The sequence below is a fragment of the Podarcis pityusensis genome (genome assembly GCF_964106645.2).
Source record: "Podarcis pityusensis genome assembly, chromosome: 2".
Lineage (NCBI taxonomy): Eukaryota > Metazoa > Chordata > Lepidosauria > Squamata > Lacertidae > Podarcis > Podarcis pityusensis.
Genome location: NC_138029.1, coordinates 110,668,355 through 110,688,645, shown reverse-complemented (window position 1 = coordinate 110,688,645; position 20,291 = coordinate 110,668,355). Strand labels below are relative to the sequence as shown.

General features: G+C 41.9%; 3 protein-coding genes across 5 annotated transcripts in view; all 3 read right to left on the bottom strand.

Moving 5' to 3' along the window:
* LOC308470078 (uncharacterized protein) overlaps window positions 1-20,291 on the bottom strand; it is a 108,043-nt gene that overhangs the window by 15,670 nt on the left and 72,082 nt on the right. The window lies entirely within an intron of this gene.
* Window positions 1-20,291, bottom strand: part of LOC308469605 (uncharacterized protein) — a 118,812-nt gene that overhangs the window by 44,832 nt on the left and 53,689 nt on the right. Inside the window, exon 4 of one of the 3 annotated variants that reach the window (XM_080992307.1) lies at window positions 8,985-9,218. The exons of the other annotated variants lie outside the window; for them this stretch is intronic. The gene's annotated coding sequence lies outside the window, so the exon portion shown is untranslated. Of the gene's footprint in view, window positions 1-8,984; window positions 9,219-20,291 lie in introns of those variants that run through there. 3 annotated transcript variants of the gene reach the window in all.
* On the bottom strand, window positions 9,659-18,462 carry LOC308471801 (uncharacterized protein; the record flags this gene model as incomplete). Its single annotated transcript, XM_080996089.1, has 3 exons — window positions 18,373-18,462; window positions 10,617-11,615; window positions 9,659-9,726 (listed from the first exon to the last, which is right to left on the bottom strand). Exons 2-3 carry the CDS (start codon window positions 11,524-11,526, stop codon window positions 9,659-9,661), a joined length of 978 nt encoding a protein of 325 aa, XP_080852215.1. The 5' UTR covers window positions 11,527-11,615; window positions 18,373-18,462.

The window sequence follows — 20,291 nt, the reverse complement described above, 5'->3', positions numbered from 1 at the left end:
CCGCATTCAATACATTTAAAGGGTTTCTCTGCCGTATGAATTCGTTGATGTATTCTAAGTTCTGCACTACGACTGAAGCTCATTCCACATTCAATGCATTTAAATGGTTCCTCCCCCATGTGAGTTCGTTGATGTCTCCTAAGTGCTCCATTCTGACTGAAGCTCTTTCCACATTCAATGCATTTAAATGGTTTCTCCCCAGTGTGAGTTCGTTGATGTATTCTAAGGTTTCTACTTTCACTGAAGTTCTTTCCACATTCAATACATTTAAACGGTTTCTCCCCAGTGTGAGTTCGTTGATGCATCGTAAGTGCTCCACTGTGACTGAACCCCTCTCCGCACTCCATACATTTAAATGGTTTCTCCTCTATGTGAATTTGTTGATGTCTCCTAAGTGCTCCATTCTGACTGAAGCTCTTTCCACATTCAATACATTTAAATGGTTTCTCCCCAGTGTGAGTTCGTTGGTGTATTCTAAGTGTTCCGTTCAGACTGAAGCTCTTTCCACATTCAATACATTTAAACGGTTTCTCCCCAGTGTGAGTTCCCTGATGTGTTCTGAGGGCTCCACTGTGACTGAAGCTCCATCCACACTCCATACATTCAAATGGTTTCTCCCCTGTGTGAGTTTGTTGGTGTATCCTCATTTTTCTACAGTGACTAAAGCACATTCCACATTCCCTGCATTTAAACTGTTTCTTTGTTCTTCCCAATGAATTCACAGATGGCTCCGTAGAATCCTGACCATCGTCTTCCTGACCTGTTTGGGAGTTGGGGGGAGGGAGAGAATCCTGTTAGACTTTTAAGAAAGACAAGAAAGGAACTGAACATACATCAATTCCCATGTGCACCTTCTCTTATTTTCACTCCCTCTCCATTCTCAACTGTCCTCTCCATGTTCCAAATTTTTAGGAATGATGGTGAGATTATGGAAAGAGAAACCCATGATCACTCCATTCACACTTAAGAGAGCAGCAGGACAAGATGGCGACGGAGATAACAGCATAGTCAGGTTCGCCTGCCTTCAATTAAGATTTTAAGTAGTTTTTTTAGCCTTCCTGGACTCTAATTTTATAGTTTTTAATGATTTATTGGCTGACCTATCACCTCACCACTGCCCCTGTTTTTCTTAGCTAACGTTTTATTGTTTTACTGTTTTACTGGCGACGTTGATAAACTGCTGGGATCTTCCACCCTTGCTTCAGACTGCAGCCAGTTTATATCCTGAGAGAAGAGCAGTATGCTTTGATGAATGCGTCAATAAGGTTCCAGTTATCTACACTTACAGAAAGGTGTGCACGGAAGGAAACCTGCTGTGAACTTTTAATGCAGCCGAGTGAGTATAACTCCCTAAAGGAAAAGAACGTGACTAGAGAGAAATCCTTGGGAGGAAAGAAAAATTGCTTACCTGATAAGGGCCTGGGGAGGCCTTGGAACCTCTCCCTTTTACCCAAAACTGACTTGCGGAGAGCCCTGCGACGGAGCTAATTATCCTAGTTCAGTTTAATTAAGTTTTTAACTCAAAGTTTTAAGGTACTGAGACCCTGAAAGAAGACATTTATATATATATATATTTTAAAATCCTTTTTAAGCATCTTGATTATTACCGGGGGAGCACCAGAGCCTCTGCGGTAATCACTTTGCAGCAACTGAATAAGTAAACTCACCCCTGCTCCTCCACCACGTTGTCTTTCTTCTCTTTTACAATTACCTTTTATCTATTTATCTCAGTCAATGCATTGTAGCGTGTTTATTACAACAATAAAGAAATAATTTACAACTTTAAAGAAACAATGGTGACGACCAGGAGTGGCTGCAAAACCTCAGGCTTTTCTCTGAAGGCTGTAAGACCCACCTTTAAAAGAGCCACTCTAAAGAAAGCACAAACAAAAATCACTCGCTTCTACATGAACAGAGCAAAATGTGGAGCAAATAAGGAAACGACTGAAATGAATGAGAACAAGAACAAGAAGGGAAGGGAAATTCTACTCTCTCCTACCAATCTCTCTTACAGCCATAGTGAAGGACCGGTTATGCAAAGAAAGGAGTGTACTAAAAGCAGTGATAGAAGCCTGAATATTTTGGAAGCAACACAAAATATCCTCGATACAGCCGATGAAGCATCCCCGAAACTGAGAGCCAAATCCCAAGTTCCTCTCGAACCATCGTTAGATCAAAAAATGGAGGAACTAATGTTAAAACAAATTTCGGAATTGGCCTCGGGAAATATTAAACCTTCGAAAGACTCTTATTCTCAGTCCCATGAGACAAATGAAGAGGGTCTCTCAATCATCAGATGGCTAGTGCTCCTTACTGAGGACATTGAATCTATAAAGTCCTACTTGGACATTTGCACAAAAAGTCTTACCATCATGGTTGACTCCTGTAAAACTCTCTGGAGAAATCCCGGAATGCCTGCAGAATTGGAAAGTAATCATGGCCTCGCCTCCACCCTTTGTAGGAGTGGCTCATCAAGGAAGGGTAAGAAAGCCCGCAGAGCTAATGCTTGTAAAAGGAGATTCACAGTTGTAAAAAATGTTAAAAAAAGTAAAAACATAAAATTTTTTAAGACAGTGTATTATAAAAAAATGGTTTTTAAAAAACTTTTTAACCTACTCGAGAGCACAACAGCCTCTGGGTCTAGAGGGAACCCGGTGAAGTCTTTAGCCAAGAAGCCAGTTAAACAGGATTTGCCCCCAAACGTCTGTGCTGATAAAGCTCCGGATTGTCTAAAACCTTCAGCGCTTGCTCCACCACCAAGCTCTAAGCAAGATTTATTGCCCCAAGATCCATGGTCCTACGTTTTAACCATAGATAACTCCAAATCCAAAAAGGAGAGCATTCCAACAAATAAGAACTGGAAGCTGGTGTTGCTTCAAAACAAACTTGTTTTTTCTAGCTATCCTAAGCCTCCAGGATTTTTATCTCAAGAGGATCGCAAAGTCCATCTATTGAACTTCCTTAAGGCATACATGCCAGGTACTTTGAGTAATCCCTCGGAGTTGGACCAAGTGGAATATCTATATTTTGATGGCTTGCTTGCCAGGGCGGTGGCTACATTCCATGATCGGAGATTGGCAAAACTGATATATAAACACAGAGAACACCTAAAGACAAGTGGTGTAAAAATATCAAGGTTCTTTAAAAATGAGGCCTCTCCTATCCCACTAGTCCCCAGTTCTGCAACTTCGACTGCAGCACCTCATCAAAAGGCTGAATACCACACTCTAATTGATATAAAAGCCACTGAGGACTCACCTAATCATCACCCAGAGTTACTTACTAATGATCCTCAAAGACCAGACTCTCCCGGGACTTTATATGAGGCGAGCCAAGGTAACGGGTTTGAAAGTTTTGAAAATAACTTAATTTACTCCTATTGCGCCCTCCCTCAAGAAACTCAGAACAAAATACTTTATAGACTGAATAACCTTCGTTCTTGTCTGACAAATCTGACGAAGGACCAATCGGGACCACACAACCAAAATATATCTGATTATGTCCCAGATCAGGCTTCATGCTTCTATCGTCATGAGCTGGATTTATGGGTCGGGAAACCCTCCGTTACCCCAGGCCAATTGGTTACTGCGGAGATGAATCCATCCTCTCAGATCTTGGAGCCGAAATGCCCCTCCTACAATCCAGCTCGCATGCAATCCATCCTAGAGGCAAACCTGGTCACTACATTAGCATGGGATAAAATGAGAGAATTAGATGAGACTGAATTGGGCTCCCCAAATAAAGTGCCCAGCATGGGTGCGCCAGGTTGCAACCCTAGCATTCCACCCTCCTCAAATGTGAGCATACTGAATACATCTTTAAACATCATTGAATTAGCATCTGAACTATCTGAACCCGCTGAAAGGGCTAATAGTAAGAACCAGAGAATCTTGGTGTGACATACGGAATGCACCACGCATACCTCACCAGCACCCTCAAATCAAAGATCTCTCCAAACTCTTTCTATTATGTCCTGGAATGTAGCTGGACTCTCATGTAAATTAGCTGATTCTGATTTTATAAATTTTCTTGAGTCTTATGATATAACACTTTTGCAGGAAACCTGGTCTCTTAAACCTTTAAATATCCCTAATTTTATTACTTATAATTTACCCGCTACTAAAATATCAACAAAAGGTCGCCCTAAAGCCGGTTTGATCTGTGGTATTAAACAGTCTTCTAATCTTAAAATTAATTATATCAGAAATATTGGACAGTATGCACAATTGTTATCATTTACCATTGTTTACAGGGAAATTCTTCTTTTAAATATATATTTTCCTCCCATAGAGTTGGAAATTAGACCAGATTATGGTTGGAATATAGTCTCTGAAGAGCTGTATTTAATACGTAGTAAATCTCCAAATATTCCCCTGATTGTAATGGGAGACACCAATGCTCGAATTGGATCAGATAATATAGCTCTCTATAAACGCTATGTCTCAAATCTAGCTGAAGATGCCCCACTTCCATTGAGAATAGGGAGGAATTCAAAGGACATCATTATTAATAAAGCGGGAGGAAAACTTTTACAATTGGTTTTAGAATTTAACCTCTCATTTTTGAATGGCTCAATGTGGCCGGATATTCCGGGAAATTTTACCTTCAGCTCCAAAAGGGGTAGGAGCGTAATTGACTATGCTCTAGTTTCCGTTGAAATGTTAAATGAAGTTGCCTCTTTTACACTTGTACCTCGCTCAGGGAGTGACCATTTCCCAATAGTTTTAGAGATGTACAGGAATCCTAGAAATAATGATATTAGTCCTCTTATTAGTATTGATAACCCTATTTATGCCAAAAGAATTTATATAAGTGATAAAAATAGGGAGGATTTATTGGCTGTATTTGAAAATAACCCAGTTATTCTTGAACCTGTGGCTAACCAAAATTTGATGCCCTTGGAGGACAATGATTGTTATTATAAGACTATCCAGGAATTATTTTCTTCTTTTTTAGACCCTCAGTTCAGCAACAAACCTTTAAATAAGTATAACTGGTTTGATAAAGATTGTATTAACTATAAGAAAGAACTTAGAATTTGTCTAAAAGCAGCCTATACCACCAACTCTCAAGGTCTCTGGAAGACTTATTTTGAAATGAAAAATGCTTTTAAGAACATGCTCCTGGAAAAAAAATCTGAGTTTGCACTAGCCAAATGGTCTAAAATTGTTACTGCATTAGAAATCAAAGATACCAAAACTTTTTGGTCACTTCTCTCAATAAAAGATATCACTGATTTCCCTAATATAAGCGATGAGGCTTGGATTTCACATTTTACTGATGTTTTTTATGATCACCAAGTTTGTAAAAAGGAAAATTTTAAATTTTCTTTGGCAAAAACCACACAATTTCAAATTACTGTTGAGGAGATGAAAAGGATAATTTTTTCGTTTAAGCAAGGGAAATCACCTGGTATGGATGGCATTCCAATAGACCTGTTGAGATTAGATGTAGAATGGTGGGCCATTAAACTTGTGCCGCTTTTTAATTCTATCTATCACTCAGCCCTTGTACCTAAGTCGTGGAACAACTCAATAGTGGTACCGATCTTTAAAAAAGGTGATAGGAGTTGTCAAGAGAATTACAGACCTATAAGTCTGTTACCATGCATAAGTAAAATCTATGCCAAATCTCTGCTTATTAAATTGGAAGAATGGATGCTGACAAAAGGTCTACCTGGTAAAGAGCAGGCTGGTTTTAAGGCAGGCGCGTCAACTCTTGACCACTGTCTAGTGTTAAGTCATCTTGTGGATAAATATGTCATAAGAAATAAACGAAAACTCTTTGTGGCATTTGTGGATTTAAAAAGTGCCTTTGATTCGGTCGACCGTAACAAACTATGGACTAAACTAGAACACCTTGGTATCGACCCATATCTACTTACACTGATTCAAAGTTTATATTCTAATAACCAAATATATGTTAAAGTATCAAAAGATGGTAGACTTGCAGGTCCTATTCTGAATAATCGAGGAGTTAGGCAAGGCTGTATCTTGGCCCCTACCTTATTTAATTTATTTTTATCTGACCTACCATTATTTCTTCAAAACGCAACCACTCATACTCCTTATTTAAACAATAGCCCACTTTTTTTATTACTTTATGCAGATGATGCTGTAATTATTTCACTCTCTGTTTTGGGTTTAAAAAAATTATTTAAGAGTTTCTCAAACTACTGCTCTCTCAATAATCTCAAAATTAATTATGATAAGACAAAGATTATGCAATTTGGAAAGAGAGGGAACCCAAAAGGCTGTATAATTAATGGACATTTAATACAGGAAGTTAAGCACTTCAATTATCTGGGAATCACATTTAAAAATAATATGAATTGGAATACACATATATGTGCTGCAATAGTTAAGGCCAAAGTGACAGCCCACCATATTAAATCGTACTTTTTTTCTCCAGTAGGAAACAGATTTATTCCAGCTGTATTGCAAGTGATTGACATGAAACTTTGTGCCCAACTTCTATACGGCACACCAGTGTGGATTTCAGGTGACCTCAAGAGGTTGGATAAATTCCACACATCCCTTCTGAGGTCATTATTAGGACTTGCAAACTCTGTAAAATATGAAACAATATGTTGTGAGCTGGGAATATTGCCTTTATCAGTAAGAGCATGGTTGAGGACCTTGAAATATTGGATCTTCCTCCATTATAGAGCCCTATCCCCTAATTCTCTACTTTACGATCTTTTAAGTGATAGTGCAATCTACAATCTATCATTGATTTGCAGGAGAAAACTGGATTCGATAGGGCTCACTCTAATTGACTTTGAAATCTCTGATCCCAAAGACATATGGGAAATTATCAGGAAGACTCTTACAGAAAAAAGTGTTCTTGCCATGCTTGAGGCTGCAAAGCACAGCACTTGCTCTCCTATCCACTTAAATCTCCCTTTGTGTAGAGATTTCCAAAAGGGATACATGACAAATCTGAAGAAACATGAATTGTGTAGGCTGTTTATGTTGGCCAGATTCAACATGTTTCCCTCGGTGGTAGTGAGAGGAAGATACTTAGCTATCCCAGAATCAGAGCGTCTCTGCAAATGCAGAAAACAGGAACCCGATACTCTAGAGCATATATTCTTTTCCTGTGATTTTGGTAGTTATGCCAGAAAACAATTATTTGAGGCCCTAAAAGTTAATAGACAGATTTTTACACAACCAGCTGTTCAGGACCTGCTGGCGGACTGATGGGAATTGCTGAGCCTGATGGGAATTGTAATTCAGCAACATCTGGAGGGCCAGAGGTTCCCAAACTTTCCTGCAGGCTCCGGCCTAAGACTGAGTTCATCAGAGTTGGGTCCTTGTAGGCTAAGAGCGCCAGGGATGATGGGAGTTGTAGTTCAACAACATCTAGGGACCCAAGATTGAATGATGCTGGCTTGTAGGACATATTGCTGCCTAGGCTAAGCAGTCCTGGGTCTTGGTAGGAGGCCACAGGTATACCACCTTGAGTTTCATCATGGAAGAAAAGAAGGATATGGCAGCAGGAAACTAGAATGTTTCTTAAATAAATCAAGGCCCATGGTTGCTTTTTGCTGAGCCCTGCTATATAGGCCTGCAGGACTCCGTCTCATGTTGGATTTTGGGCAGGGGGGAGGTGTGTTGCCAGGATACTTTGTTCATCCTGATTGCATTCTTTCTGCATAAAGCGTGTAAATCATTTTAACTGATTTTAATAGCATTCTGATATTGCTTTAAACTGCCGAGGGTGGGGCCTTATAGTGAAGGGTGGCAAAAAAATAATCTGAATACAGTGCTCTGCATTGGGATACAAAAGGGTCAAGCTAGAATGAGTTTCGTTTGCCTAACCGGGCTCCCAAAATTGTTTCCTATGGTAATGACACGCGACATGAGCCTCACAGAAGTGAGTGAAAAGCAAAATGAAACCTATTATTCAAGAATCCAGTCAGTTAGCTAACCTTGACCGTGGCAGAAATGCATTTTCCCACCTTCCCTTGAAACAGCCTTGCCCTACAACGCTGTGTCACAAGCTGTCCATGGCCACGGTCCCAGATCTTAGAAGGCAGGCAGTGGGGACGAGTGCTGTGTTGCCCTGTGAGGAACACAAAACGGCACTGGAGGCTGCCATTGTGGGCTCCATTTGTTCACTGTCACCCCTGATTGCTTGCCTTCTCCACATCCACACCACATTTAAATCACTCTAGTACCACTTCAGTCAGTCATGGATTCCCCCAAAGCATTCTGGGAGCTGTAGTGAGCTGGCTGGCTGCTGCTGTTGCTGCTGCTGCATGTCCCTGTTCCCTGTTTCTGTGTGTCTGTGAGGAGAATACAGGACACTGCAAAAGACACAGGGTGTCATAAGCCAGACAGAGAGTGATCCCTCCCTATACATGTAAATAGAGAGACTTCTGTTCAGGAGATTTCTGTATAAAGAACTCTTTATAGAGGGGAAAATAGGGAGTAAGTGACGTTGGAATGGAACCATGTTTGTTTAAATATGACAATGTAAAATATGCTCTCCATTGTTATGTTGCAAGGATTTTAAGGTACCAATGACCAACTCAAATAGTGTCCAAGAATTGACAGACGTAGCAGTGGAGAAAAAGAAAGTGATGTTTATTGCTGAGCAATAATTGACCCAGTGGAATCCTTTCCAAAAGACTGTGCCCCGGGCCCTAGCGCCCAGAGACTTTATACCCGAGTACATACATAATAGATCATGACATAAAGGTAAAGGTAAAGGTACCCCTGCCCGTACGGGCCAGTCTTGCCAGACTCTAGGGTTGTGCGCTCATCTCACTCTATAGGCCGGGAGCCAGCGCTGTCCGCAGACACTTCCGGGTCACGTGGCCAGCGTGACAAGCTGCATCTGGCGAGCGAGCCGCCGACCATGCGATCGGCAAGTCCTAGGCGCTGAGGTTTTACCCACAGCGCCACCTGCGTCCCTTATAGATCATGAAATAATCGGATACAATTGCAATAAAGAATATTAATTTTAAAAAAGGCTGCAATCAACTTAACATATGCGATACACGCGCTTTGCTCCAAGGCCTTCTGAATAATCTTGCACTCCAAGACAAAGGGATACACTCCCGCTAAATGCACACTCGCTGATTACAGGTGCATACTTGGGAGAAACAAGAACTAGCCTTGCGCAGAAAAAGCATCCCCTCTACTTCTCTTCCCTTCTCCCCTCGCCCCCACCCAAGGTCCAGGCCCATGCTTGCTCCCCTAAACCAAAACCTAACCAGGGACCCAGCTGAGGAGAGCTGCACTGAGGCGCATTCGTGGGAGCCTCCCCCGAATCTTCCCAGGAGCAGGAGGACTGTATAGATTTGGAACAGTGGTTTGCAGAGGAACATAGTTCAGAAGGCAGAAGCTGGGAAATACTGGATGGGGAACAGCTTGCAGAATGGTTGATCTTTGCCTTAATTTGTAACTCAATGCCTTGAACATCCACTAGCATTTCTTTTTAAATGCTGATAATGCTTTTATTGTAGCTTTTTTATTATTATTTCTGTACCCCCTTGCTAACCAAGTATTTTTATACATATGAAAAGCAAATCTTGGATTGAGAAGATAATGATTTGTAAAGAAAAAAAGGGGCTTTTAAAAAAAAAATTGTTTGTCTCTGTTCTGAAATTTGGTTTTAATGTAAAGTGTGTCAATATATTTGGGTTTGTTTATAAAGCAGAAGTGACCAGCTGCTCCTGGAAGCTAAAAATGAGCTCTGTATCAACAAAAGTTTTACCTATAATTATTCATAATGAAACGTTGTAAGACACATGAGATTTTCCCCCCTTGAGCTTTTGAACTACAACTCCAATCAATCTTGGCCATATGGGCTGAGGCTTATGGGCGTTGTTTCCCAACATCTGAGGTATCCCATTTCCCTGAAGCCGACAGATGCTGATCCACAAGACAAGGGCACCCCATCATTTTGGCATTGAAGGGCGGAGGTCAAAACTCAACAGATTCATCACACACCTTGAGCATTCCAGATTCACACTCTCCCCGTTTATCTAGCAACAACTTGCAACTTCTTCTGTACATAATAGTATATGCGACCTTCATTACTTTAATACATATATAAATGTGTGTACAAATTTAAAGACAAACACCAGAACATCACACGGGTTCCATGCATTTAAAATTGATTTCCGCCTTTATGAGTTTCTTGATGTGAAGTAAAGAGTGAACCTTGAGTGGAACACTGCATACATTGATATGGCTTTTCACCTGGGTGAATTCGCTCATGAATATTAAGGTCTCCACACTGTCTGAAGCTCTTTCCACACTCCATACATTTAAATGGTTTCTGCCCTGTATGAGTTTGTTGATGTATTCTAAGGTATCCACTACTACTGAAGCTCTTTCCACATTCAATACATTTAAATGGTTTCTCCCCTGTGTGAGATCGTTGATGTATTCTAAGGTTTCCACTTTGACTGAAGCTCTTTCCGCACTCCATGCATTCAAATGGTTTCTCCCCCGTGTGAGTTCGTTGATGTATTCTAAGGTATCCACTACTACTGAAGCTCTTTCCACATTCAATGCATTTAAATGGTTTCTGCCCTGTGTGAGTTTGTTGATGTATGCTAAGGGCACCACTATGACTGAAACTCTTTCCGCATTCAATACATTTAAAGGGTTTCTCTGCCATATGAATTCGTTGATGTTTTCTAAGGTCATCACCACGACTGCAGCTCTTTCTACATTCAATGCATTTAAATGGTTTCTCCCCCGTGTGAGTTCGTTGATGTCTTCTAAGGTTTCCACTTTGACTGAAGCTCTTTCCACATTCAAAGCATTTAAATGGTTTCTCTGTCGTATGAGTTCGATGATGTATTCTAAGTTCTCCACTATAATTGAAGCTCTTTCCACATTCAATACATTTAAATGGTTTCTCCCCCTTGTGAGTTCGTTGATGTATTCTAAGTTCTGCACTACGACTGAAGCTCATTCCACATTCAATGCATTTAAATGGTTCCTCCCCCATGTGAGTTCGTTGGTGTCTCCTAAGTGCTCCATTCTGACTGAAGCTCTTTCCACATTCAATGCATTTAAATGGTTTCTCCCCAGTGTGAGTTCGTTGATGTATTCTAAGGTTTCTACTTTCACTGAAGTTCTTTCCACATTCAATACATTTAAACGGTTTCTCCCCAGTGTGAGTTCGTTGATGCATCGTAAGTGCTCCACTGTGACTGAACCCCTCTCCGCACTCCATACATTTAAATGGTTTCTCCTCCATGTGAATTTGTTGATGTCTCCTAAGTGCTCCATTCTGACTGAAGCTCTTTCCACATTCAATACATTTAAATGGTTTCTCCCCAGTGTGAGTTCGTTGGTGTATTCTAAGTGTTCCGTTCTGACTGAAGCTCTTTCCACATTCAATACATTTAAACGGTTTCTCCCCAGTGTGAGTTCGCTGATGTGTTCTGAGGGCTCCACTGTGACTGAAGCTCCATCCACACTCCATACATTCAAATGGTTTCTCCCCTGTGTGAGTTTGTTGGTGTATCCTCATTTTTCTACAGTGACTAAAGCACATTCCACATTCCCTGCATTTAAACTGTTTCTTTGTTCTTCCCAATGAATTCACAGATGGCTCCGTAGAATCCTGACCATCGTCTTCCTGACCTGTTTGGGAGTTGGGGGGAGGGAGAGAATCCTGTTAGACTTTTAAGAAAGACAAGAAAGGAACTGAACATACATCAATTCCCATGTGCACCTTCTCTTATTTTCACTCCCTCTCCATTCTCAACTGTCCTCTCCATGTTCCAAATTTTTAGGAATGATGGTGAGATTATGGCAAGAGAAACCCATGATCACTCCATTCACACTTAAGAGAGCAGCATCATTTTATAGTAGAGATCTACAGTGGAACTGGCTTTTAAGACACATCTGTCTTTTTCCTTTTCAAGTGAGGAAAAGATCTCAGGCTCCAATCACAGTCTCTCCTATGAGTAAGAAGTAAAATTGAAATGTTCTGATGCCACATGTAAGTGTAAAAATATTGCAACATATTAGAACCTAAACAGAGCCTGCTGGATTGGGCAAAGGCCCACCTAGTCCAGCATCCTGTTCTCACAGAGCCAAGCAGATGCCTGGGGGAAACCAGCAAGCAAGATTTCAGCCCGAGTCCTGTGCTTTCCAGAAACTAGTATTAAGAAGCATTATTGAGTAGGACCCGAAGGGCAGAGCACAGACACCAGCCTAATCCTTTCCCCCCCAAGATATCCAAGTTGCTGGCCGTCACTGTTTCCAGTAGGATAGAAGTCCATAGATTAACTATGCTTCTGTTTATTCATCTTTTGCAGTCCTTAAAGGCTCATAAATATATTATGGTCTAAGCTTTTGTGGGCTGCAGTCTGACAAAGTGGGCTCTTGACTAGGAAAGCTGGTGCCACTATAAACCTGTGAGTCTTTCTGTTGGTTTTGTGTACATATTTTGAAATTTGTATCAAGGTTGTACCAAGGTCTCGAAGTTCTTAAAGAAATGGGAGTGCCTGACCACCTCATCTGTCTCCTGAGAAATCTCTATGTGGGACAAGAAGCAACAGTTCGAAATGGATATGGAACTACTGATTGGCTCAAAATTGGGAAAGGAGTACAACAAGGCTGTATATTGTCTCCCTGCTTATTTAACTTATATGCAGAGGACAAGATGGTTGGACAGTGCTCTCAGAGCTAGGAACATGAGTTTGACCAAACTGCGGGAGGCAGTGGAATATAGGAGTGCCTGGCGTGCTCTGGTCCATGGGGTCACAAAGAGTCGGACACGACTAAACGATTTAACAACAATAACCCAGAAAGGGAAGTTGGGGGAAGTCATGGGGGGGGTGTTCATTGGAATGTAAAATGTACCGTATTTTTCTGTCTATAAGACGTCCCATGGAGGGACCCCAAATTAAGAAAACACCCCTCAGCACTACCTGTGTATAAGACGAGCCCCAATTTTAAATCTATTTTTTGGGGGGAGGGGAACACCTATACACAGTCTTATACACAGAAAAATTTAAATTTTTGATTATGCTAAAATTTGTTATAAAATCTGAATACAAATATTTTTTAAAAAAAAAAAGTTCCAAAGTTTTTGCCAAAGACAAGATGGGAAACTCATTCAAGGGCCACAAGTGCAGAACTTGGCGGTTACAATGGAACAATTTCTGCATTGCATTGGCTGCATATTGATACCACAGAGAAGGGTGAAACAAGTAATCAAGCCACAAACATTTTGAATAAAATGGAGGAACTTGGTTCCAGAGATCTTTTTGATCATTTTAAAGAACAGGCAAAGGACAAATTGCCTGATGTTGATTACAAGAAAAGCAGAAGAAGATCTAGAACAGCCTTTCTCAACCTGTGGGTCCCCAGATGTTGTTGAACTACAACTGCCATCACCCCTACCTAGCAATGCCAGAGCTCAGGGATGATGGGAGTTGTAGTCCAACAACATCTAGGGACCCACAGGTTGATAACTGCTGATCTATAAGGAGGCATATAGGTGAGGATGAAGATGAAGCTTTAGAGAACCTTGAGCCAGGAAACAAGTTCATAATCAAAGCATTTATACCTGCGATGGATGCATTAGAATCAAATCTGGCACAAAGGGCATCAGTATACAATGATACTGCAAAAAAGACTGCTGACTGGGAGCAGCCGCCGAGATCACAGAACACTGGTCTTGAAAGACCCACATTGGCTCCCAGTATGTTTCTGAGCACAATTCAAAATGTTGGAGCTGACCTTAAAAGCCCTAAACGGCCTTGGCCCAGTATACCTGAAGGAGCATCTCCAACCCCATCGTTCAGCCCGGACACTGAGGTACAGCGCCAAGGGCCTTCTGGCGAGAAGCGAGGTTACAGGGAACCAGGCAGAGGGCCTTCTCGGTGGTGGCGCCTGCCCTTGTGGAAAACCCTCCCGTCAGATGTCAAGGAAATAAACAACTATCTGACATTTAGAAGACATCTGAAGGCAGCCCTGTTTAGGGAAGTTTTTAAAGATTGATGATTTTATGTATTTTTAATTTTTTGTTGGAAGCCGCCCAGAGTGGCTGGGGATATCCAGCCAGATGGGTGGGGTATAAATATTATTATTATTATTATTATTATTATTATTATTATTTCATTCTTAACAAAACTAGATGCTACAAAGGAAGAGATTTGTGAAGAAGTTAATGCTTTAAGCCAAACATATCCTGAAGATGTGGACATGAACCTTGTTGGAGAACTCAACCATTTTCATCAATACATTAAAAAGTCAAAGCCATGAACATGATAATCTGACACATCAGGATCTGTACCAAGTAATATTTAATGACCATGTCCTTCATGGATCACTGCCTTGTCATGGCAAAGGGGCTTGAATAACTCAGACACGCTATGAGTTATGCAGTGTAGGGCCACCCAAGACAGATAGGCAGGAACCAGAAAGCCACTCCTGTATCCCTGCTGAGAAAACTCCATGGTCGTATAAAAGTTATGACGCTGGAAGATGAACCCCACAGGTCGGAAGGCATCCAACATGCTACTGAGGAAGAGCGGAGGACAAGTACAAGTAGATCCAGAGCTGATGAAGCAGCTGGGCCAAAGCCGAAAGGTCACTCAGTTGCGGATGTGCCTGGAAGTGAAAGAAAAGTCCAGTGCTGCAAAGAAAAAAATTGCATAGGAACCTGGAATGTAAGATCCATGAACCATGGTAAGCTGGTTGTAGTAAAAAATGAGATGGCAAGAATAAATATTGACACCCTGGCATCAATGAACTAAAATGGATGGGAATGGGCGAATTTAGTTTGGATGATCATCATATCCTACTACTGTGGACAAGAAACCCGTAAAAGAAACGGAGTGGTCCTCATAGTCAACAAAAGAGTGGCAAAAGCTGTACTGGGATGCAATCTCAAAAATGATAGAAGGATCTCAAAACAAATCCAAGGCAGACCTTTTAACATCACAGTAATCCAGGTTTATGCACCAGCTACTGCTGCTGATGAAACTGAAATTGACCAGTTCTATGAAGACTTACAACACCTTCTAGAACTGACACCAAAGAAGGATGTTCTTCTCATCCTAGGGGATTGGAATGCTAAAGTAGGGAGTCAAATAGATAAAAGGAACAACTGGCAAGTTTGGCCTTGGAGTTAAAAACGAAGCAGGGCAAAGGCTAATAGAGTTCTGCCAAGAGAACAAGCTGGTCATCACAAACACTCTTTCCCAACAACACATGAGATGACTCTACACATGCACATCACCAGATGGGCAGCATCAAAATCATATTAATTATATTCTTTGCAGCCAAAGATGGAGAAGTTCTATACAGTCAGCAAAAACGAGACCTGGAGCTGACTGTGGCTCAGATCATCAGCTTCTTAGAGCAAAATTCAAGCTTAAACTGAAGAAAGTAGGGAAAACCACTGGTCCAGTAAGATACAATCTAAATCAAATCCCTTATGAATACACAGTGGAAGAGAGGAACAGATTTAAGGATTTAGATTTGGTGGACAGAGTGCCTGAAGAACTATGGATGGAGGCTCGGAACATCATACAGGAGGCAGCAATGAAAACAATCCCAATGAAAAGGAAATGCAAGAAAGCAAAGTGGTTGTCCAATGAGGCCTTACAAACCGCGGGGGACAGAAGGCAAGCAAAATGCAAGGGAGATAGTTAAAGATACAGAAAACTGAATGCAGACTTCCAACACATAGCAAGGAGAGTAAAGAGGAACTTCTTAAATGAACAGTGCAAAGAAATAGAGGGAAACAATAGAATGAGAAAAACCAGAGATCTGTTCAAGAAAATTGGAGATATGAAAGGAACATTTTGTGCAAAGATTACCATAATAAAGGACAAAAGTGGTAAGGACCTAGCAGAAGCAGAAGACATCAAGAAGAGGTGGCAAGAATACACAGAGGAATTATACCAGGAAGATATGGATGTCCCATACACCCCAGGTAGTGTGGTTACTGACCTTGAGCCAGACATCCTGGAGAGTGAAGTCAAACGGGCCTTAGAAAGCACTGCAAATAACAACGCTAGAGGAAGTGATGACATTCCAGTGGAACTATTTAAAATCTTAAAAGATGATACTGTTAAGGTGGTATACTCAATATGCCAGCAAGTTTGGAAAACTCAGCAGTGGCCAGAGGATTGGAGAAGATCAGTCTACAACGCAATCCCAAAGAAGGGCAGCGCCTAAGAATGATCCAACTACGGCACAATTGTGCTCATTTCACACGCTAGCAAGGTTATGCTTAAAATTCTACAAGGCAGGCTTAAGCAGTATGTAGACTGAGAACTTCCAGAAGTGCAAGCTGGATTTTGAAGGGGCAGAGGACCCAGAGACCAAATTGCAAACATGCGCTGGATTAGGGAGAAAGCTAGAGAGTTCCAGAAAATCATCTACTTCTGCTTCATTGACTACGCAAAAGCCTTTGACTATGTGGACCACAGCAAACTATGGCAAGTTCTTAAAGAAATGGGAGTGCCTGACCACCTCATCTGTCTCCTGAGAAATCTCTATGTGGGACAAGAAGCAACAGTTAGAACTGGATATGGAACAACTGATTGGCTCAAAATTGGGCAAGGAGTACGGCAAGGCTGTATATTGTCTCCTTGCTTATTTAACTTATATGCAGAGGACGAGATGGTTGGACAGTGCTTTCAAAGCTACTAACATGAGTTTGACCAAACTGCAGGAGGCTGTGGAAAACTGGAGTGCCTGGCGTGCTCTGGTCCATGGGGTCACAAAGAGTCAGACACGACTAAGTGACTAAACAACAACAACGATGTCCAATCAGCATTCACTAATGTAGAAGCAATTCTGAGAATGTTCCTTTGAAGGATGATTGCAAATTGCCATTTGTAAAGATCCGTTTCTCAGCTGAAGAGGATAAAAAATGAATTTGGAACAACAATGTCTCAAGATAAATTATGTTACTTCAGCCTCATGTACATAGAAAGTGACAAGCTAAGCAGTTTATCATTTGATGATATCCTCAGTAACTTTGCTTTGGCAAAGGCAAGAAGGAAAGTATTGTAATTTAGATCATGTTTCTGTACTGTTTGTATACACAGTGTACACAATGAATCATGATAAAATTATACAGCTGAATGGGTATTGGGTAGATGCATTAATACAATTAGTCCTGTAAAATAATTTTTATGTACAGGTGTGTATAGTATTGGTATTATTTAAAATTGCGACATATTACTAGAAATACTGTCTTTTACACTCACTAAGTGTAACAGGGTACAAAGGTCTGCTGTCCCAATGAAGAATGTGGACTATTATGGTAATATTGATACAGTACTGATATTAAAAAATGCATTGTATTAACTACAATTGCATTGTACAGGTTATAACACTTAATTTCATATTAATAATGCTATTTATAATTATTAGTAGTTTGCATCATATATTTACACCTATTATTATAGCAAGTTTCTAGGACCAGATTAGGAGTCTTTGTAAATTGTGTTTCTAAAGGAACTTTTGTTATTGCCAAATGCCAATGTGTTTGCAATATTAAGTTTGTTATGAAGAACAAAATCATTTTAAGTTAGAGCTTAATAATTATTTCACTATTAATATACTTCGTAATTGTATTTCAGTTCAACAATTACCTTGAGAAAATACATACTCTGTTATGTGCAAATGGTTTTAGATACCTATTAGTTCCATAAATTACCACACAACTTATATTCAACACAAAAAGCAGTGACAATTTGCTGTTGACAAAGGATAGCTGGACATAGAAAGGGCCCCATTACCTCCAGTAGCTTAGGGCCTCATCAAACCTCAATCCGGCCCTGCCCCCACTACTTTATGCAAGGAGTTCAAGGAACAAAGAGCTGCTTTGGAGAAGGCCTCACCCCTTCCTTCTTCCTGCCTGGCCCCCCCTGCCTTTGTTTTCCTCGCCATCTTTTCCTCTTTCTCTGCCATCCAGCAATCCATGTCCCCATCTCCTCTACAAAACGGAAGACTTGGATGTTTGGATGTTTTTGGTGTTTCTTATTTTGTTGGAAGCCGCCCAGAGTGGCTGGGGAAACCCAGAAAATGGGCTGGTGAAACCCAGAAAATAATAATTGGTATTATTATTATATTTATTAGTTTTATTAGTTTTATTATTATTTTATTGCGAGCCTGCCCAGCAATGCCCAAACCTCTCCCCTTTCCCGCCTCATTCCCTGCAACTCCCTTTGCATCACATCCGGGCAGGAAGAAGCTTCTCTCTTTCCACAGCGGAACCCCCCCCCCCTCCTTCAAGGCCCCATTAAGAGAAACAGCTCCCTTTCCTCCCTTCTCTTCTTCTCCCCGTCCCGGGGCTTCTCATCCTGGACCCCCCACCCCTTGCCAAGCCCCTTCCCTCCTTCCCCGTCGCTGGCTTTGCACTAACCCGAAATCCTGGCGATGGTGGCAGCGACCCTGGGCAGCGGGGCCGGGAATGGGAGCTCCCGCCTGGGAGGCAGGATATTTCCGGGGGGGGGGGAATACTTGCAGTACCCAGCCAAACCTTGCAGTAGCCAGCCAATGGGGAGAGGAGGGAGGCAACCTGGGCTTCGAGTATAGGGAACAGATGCTCGTTCCCTTAAGCCAGAGAGTGCAGGCTGCTAGAGGGGAGTGTGCTGCTGCTCGATACTGACTTGGGAAAGGGGGCGTGGCTTAAGCAGAGCAGCTGACCCGCCCCCTCTGCCGTCATGCACTGTCCTTGTCCTGCAAGGAATCCGGTGAGTGCAAAGCGCCTCGGGGTGCAGCAAGCTTTGGGGGGGGGGGGGTTGTGCAATGCAATGCAATACCCATAATTGGGGTTGGGGGTGGAGAGAGAGCAGGCAAGGAAGCGACAGGTCAGGTTTGGGGGGGGGGGGGAGAGTTGCTGCTGATTCATCCTCTTCGCAAATAAGAGACAGGGGCCTCTCCCTGAAGGTGTTCTCTCTCTCTCTCTCTCTCTCTCTCTCTCTCTCTCTCTCACACACACACACACACACACACACCACACGAAGAGCCCTGTAGTTTGATCAAGCCCATCTACTCCCGCACCCTGTTAGAATCATAGAATCGTAGAGTTGGAAGGGGACCCTGAGAGTCATCTAGTCCAACCCCCTGCAATGCAGGAATCTCAGCACTGTCTCCTCATGGTGGCCAAGCCTGCAAGGAGGATTGGAGCCCAAGTGCATCTCTCCCCTCTGGCGGCTTCCGGGAACTGCTATTCAATTAAGCATAATAATAATAATATTATAACAACAACCTTATTTATACCTGCTCATCTGGCTGGGTTTCCCCAGCCACTAGGGCAGCTCCCAACAGAATATTTTTTAAAAACTAATGAAACATCAGACATTAAAAGCTTCTCCATACAGGGCTGCCTTCAGTTGTCTTATAAAAGTCAGATAGATATTTATTTCCTTGACATCTGATTGGAGAGCGTTCCACAGAGCAGGTGCCGCTACCAAGAAGGCCCTCTGCCTGGTTCCCTGTCATTGAGCTGATATAGAGCATCTGTCCTAAATTTGTCGGCTTCTCTCAAAGAAGCAGATTCAGGAAGTTTTTAATGTTTGATGTCTTATTATGCTTTTATATTTTGCTGGAAGCCGCCCAAATTGGCTGGGGAATGATGATGATGATGATGATACCACTTGTTCAGTCTGAAAATTTCTTTTACCTGTGCATTTGGAAGCATCAGAATAACTTGATCCCACCGGCTGAATTTGATCTGAGTCCTGGGATTGTTCAGTTGGTACAGCATGAGTTTCTCAGGGTTGTGGGTTCAAGCCCCACCTTATCAAAAAGATTCCTGCATTGCAGGGGGTTCGGCTAGATGACCCTCTTGGTCCCTTCCAACTCTTTCATTCTGTGGTCTATGAACCTCACTTATTCGCAATGAGAGAACCACCACCACTTTTCTGTTAAAGCAAAATTTTGTTAGAAGTTCTGCAACCCACCTTTGCCTAATAGGAGTTTGCCTTTGTAAAACTGGAGAGTGAAAGGAGAAGGACTCTCAGGGTGGACTTTTTTTGTGGGGGATATGGCTTTTCTGGTCAGCGGGCAGAAGGAGCTTGGGTCAATCCCTAGCTAGAGATCTGCCATCCCCAGATTTGGGTCTCTACCTCCCAGGAGTTTAGACGCACACGGTTGCCACATGTTGACTGCAGCAGGCAATGGCTCCCTCGCATGTGTAAACAACCATTGGGGGTCACTTTCAAACACCGCAGAGATTGGACATTGCTTTGACGAATATCCTGCAACCAACCACCTCCTGGACACTGGTCTCTCCCACCGCCAATATAAACAAAATACCTGTTTACCTGACACTGACAC